Below are 3965 nucleotides of genomic sequence, written 5' to 3' on the forward strand. Positions count from 1 at the left end.
TTTTTTTTTTTTTTTTTTTTTTTGAGTCGGGGTCTCACTCCATCACTCAGGCCAGAGCGTAGTGACGCAGTCCCGGCTACTGCAGCCTCAACCTGCTGGGCTTAAGCAACTGCCTCGACCTCCTGCGTACCTGGGACTATAAGTACACACCACCATGCCCAGCTAATTTATTTTGTTGTGGAGATGAGGTCTCACCATGTGGCCCAGGCTGGTCTTGAACTCCTGGGCTCAAGCAGGCCTGTCACCTCGGCCTCCTAAAGTGCCAGGATAACAGGCATGAGCCACCACACCTGGCCAGGATTTGGGTTTTTTTCATGTGACAAGTGTCTGGGATGTCCAGTTCCCCCATGATGATGTATGAGCCTTGTCTAGTCCTTCTCCTGAGGCAGGCGATAACAGACGAAAGACTTTGAGTTGGTCAGGCAGCCACCACATGTATAATATTAGCGATAACTGAGGAAGGTTAGGATGTCGTGTTGCATTTTGAGTTTCTTCCTGGTAGGAACCAGGTCTGGTTTTTTGGGTTTTTTTGTTTTGAGTTGGAGTCTCACTCTGTCACCCAGGTTGGAGGCTGGAGGGCAGTGGCATGCTCTCACAGATACCACAGTCTCAACTTGCTGGGCTCAGGTGATCCTTCTGCCTCAGCTTTCCAAATAGCTGGAACTACAGCCACGTGCTATCACGCTGGGCTAATTTTTTTGATTTATTGTAGAGACGAGGTCTTGCCAAGTTGCCCAGGCTGGTCTCGAACCCCTGAGGTCTAATAATCCCCCAGACCGAGCCAGTGTCTGAGACCTAAGCAAAGCATGAGCACTTCAGTGAAGTCCACCCACCAAGGTGCCACCTATTCTCACCCCTTTGATAAGCTGTCGTAGGTCCCAGTAACTTCACTGTCAGAAACACCCCCACTTGGAGTGAGTTTGCTGCCTTTTGGACACAGAATCCAGCCCTTGCATGGTCCCCTTCTTTCCAGCCAGTGCCATGGGTATTAAGAGGCGGGCGTTTGACTGAGGAAACTTGTTTATTCAGAATAAATTCACAGCGGCTTAAAGATTTTTCAAGTTAGCCAGGCTCGGTGGCTCAGCCTGTAACCCCGCGCCTTTGGGAGGCTGAGGTGAGTGGATTGCCTGAGCCCACGGGTTCGAGACCCACCTGGGCAGGCGAGACCTCATCTCTACAATAAATCAAAAAATTAGCTGGACGTGGTAGCGCATGCCTGTAATTCCGGCTACTCGGAAGGCTGAGGCGGAAGGATCGCTGGAGCCCAGCAGGTCGAGGCTGCGGTGACCGGGAGCGACCACTGCACTCCACTCTGGGCAACAGAGTGAGACTCCAACTCAAAAACAAAAAAAAAAGATTTTTCAAGTAGTTTGTCAACAGAGGCATTACTGAATGATGAAACCGGTTTTCTTTTTCAATTTTTGTTTTCTTCTGGGCAGAGTCGAGGCTTCAAAGACCTCTGGGACTTCCTTCATTGCTCACAGAAGCCTCCTGCACCCTCGTGATGGCACAGAGGGACTATTTTCTTATTCTTGGTCTGAATGACTGCCAAGGAAGAAGGCAAAGGTGGAACAGTTGGATCTCTGGCTCTTCCCATGGCTTCTGATCTCAGGTCTTATTAGCCCCCTTCTGGGCTCAAGGACAAAGTTCCCGGAAACAATTAATTTTGAGTCATGAATGAAAAAACTTGCTCCTTCCATAATGAGGAAGAATTAAGAGATGTAAAGGTAAGCATGCACTCCTATTTACGAAAAAAGGTGTTGGTTTGGGATAGTAAGACAGAAAACACATCAAGAGAATGTGGACTGGCCTGGGCAATACAGCGAGACCTCATTTCTAGAAAAACATTAAAACCTAGCCAGGCACATTGGGGCATGCCTGTTGTCTCAGCTACTCAGGAGACTGAGGTCACAGGATTGCTTGAGCCCAGGATTGCGAGGCTGCAGTGAGCTATTACATCACTCCATCTGGGTGAGGGAGACCCTGTCTCAGAGAGAGAGAGAAAAAATGAGAATGAGAGGGAGGAGCTTTAAAAATATTTAAGAAAACCCCGTATTATGGTTCTCTGTTATATAAAAAGGAACTTTTTTGTACCCATTTTGTTTTCACTTTGCTTGGGTAAGAGGGAGAAGTTCAATGAGGAATCACCCAAGAAATCTGTGTGTCCTGGGTTTTTGGATAATTTGCTTTACTGGCCCCTCCCTGTGCATGCCTACCTGCCTTTGCTGGTCATTCTCAGAACTTTGGGCTCTGTGTGATATGTTTTTGTGTGAGCCTGGCAGCTAACTTGCATTCCTTCCCTTTCACCCTGCCTTACCCAGCAGTGGTCGTGAAAAGTAGAGCCTGTGGGATTCAGTGGGCAGATGGGGAAAAGTCCTTGCTGTGGGACTCCGGGAAGGTTACGATGGTGAACTGTTCTTCCAGAGGAAGTCTTTGTGTGCTGGAGGGGACTGAGGAGAGGGAAAGGAAGGATGCAGTGAATCCTGAGTATATAGATACTTGCAGGGAGTTGTTTAGCATGATAAATCACCAAATATTTTTGAGATAAAATTTCACTTCTTTTTTGAGTCAGAGTTTCACTCTGTCTCCCAGGCTGGAGTGCAGTGGCACGTTCACGGCCACCACAGCCTCCATCTGCTGGGCTCAGGCGAAACTTCCACTTCAGCCTTCCAAGTAGCTGAAACTACAGGCGCACGCCACCTCGCCTGGCTAATTATTTTTTTGTGTATTGTAGAGACGAAGTCTTACCAAGTTGCCCAGGCTGGTCTTGAACCCGTGGGCTCAGCCAGTCCTCTCACCTCACCCTCCCAAAGTGCTGGAATTACAGGTGTGAGCCACCACACCCAGCTGAGATAAAATTTCAATAAAAGTCAGAGACAAACATTTTATGTCTAGTACGGTGCTAATGGGTGTGGGAAACATTAAAGAAATAAAGAGAAGGTCCCCATGCAGGCCTTTTGCACAGGAACTTGTGCTATATACAGCTATGGGACTTAGGGTCTTAGGAAGTGAGACACTATTGTAGCCCCAGGTGGCAAGGTAGGCAACTTTGAGGAGGTGGAACTATCCTGAAGGGACCAGAGGACATAGAGAAGGTGGAGGTGAGGCTGTGTTCTGGAATAGAACCACTTGAGTCAAGGGATGGAAATGGGGAGTGGAACTGCAGCAGGTGTGTTTGCTGGATTGCAGTTGGAAGTAATTGTGAAGCCAGTCATGAGGAGTTTCCTCAGCTCTCCCATAACTGTGTTTTCTCCTCCATTCTTGCAGCTGAAACATAAAGAAATCAAAGCTCAATTAAGAAATGTTAACCGGTAAAATTAGGCAAGAGGATTAGAGTAACAGGATGATCTGGGACTCCCAGGCCTTGTTATAAGCAATGATTTATTTGTTAGTTTTTTCTTTTAATTATCATGATTTAGCTTAGTTTGGTTTGGTTTGGTTTCATTTAGTTTTTAGTTTAATTTAGTTTTCTGACTCACTGCAGCCTTGACCTCCTGGCTCAAGCAGTCCTTCTACCTCAGCCTCCCCAGTAGCTGGGACTGCAGGTATGAGCCACCACACCTGACTTATTTCTTTTATTTTAGAGAAAATAGCACATTCATACGGTTTAAAATCTGGAAATTACAGAGGAATATATAGTGAAAAAACTCTCTTCTAACCCTGTGGCCCAGCCACTCAGTTTTCCTGCTGGAGATAAAGTTAGTACTTACTTGCGCATAACTCTGGAAATGATCTCTGCAGAGACAAGCATGTGTACTTTAGTAGTTTTCTTTTTTTTTTTTTTTTTTTTTTTGAGTTGGAGTCTCACTTGGTCGCCCAGACTGGAGTGCAGTGGCCGCTCCCGGCCACCACAGCCTCGACCTGCTGGGCTCCAGCGAGCCTTCCGCCTCAGCCTTCCAAGTAGCTGGAACTACAGGCGCGAGCTACCACGCCCGGCTGATTTTTTGATTTTTTGTAGAGATGAA

The 3965-nt window shown here is 47.2% G+C and overlaps 1 protein-coding gene across 2 annotated transcripts in view; it reads left to right on the top strand.

The window, feature by feature from the left end:
- Window positions 1-1436: 1436 nt before the first annotated feature.
- ELMOD3 (ELMO domain containing 3) overlaps window positions 1437-3965 on the top strand; it is a 32942-nt gene continuing 30413 nt past the window's right edge. For both annotated transcript variants that reach the window (XM_008054523.1, XM_008054524.2), the window contains exon 1: window positions 1437-1727. In XM_008054523.1, the coding sequence (XP_008052714.1) occupies window positions 1674-1727 (54 nt within the window). In that variant the 5' untranslated portion in view covers window positions 1437-1673. The remainder of the gene's footprint in view (window positions 1728-3965) is intronic.

This window comes from Carlito syrichta, unplaced genomic scaffold, assembly GCF_000164805.1.
Source record: "Carlito syrichta isolate Samal-C Ts95f unplaced genomic scaffold, Tarsius_syrichta-2.0.1 Scaffold295943, whole genome shotgun sequence".
NCBI classification, from domain to species: domain Eukaryota; kingdom Metazoa; phylum Chordata; class Mammalia; order Primates; family Tarsiidae; genus Carlito; species Carlito syrichta.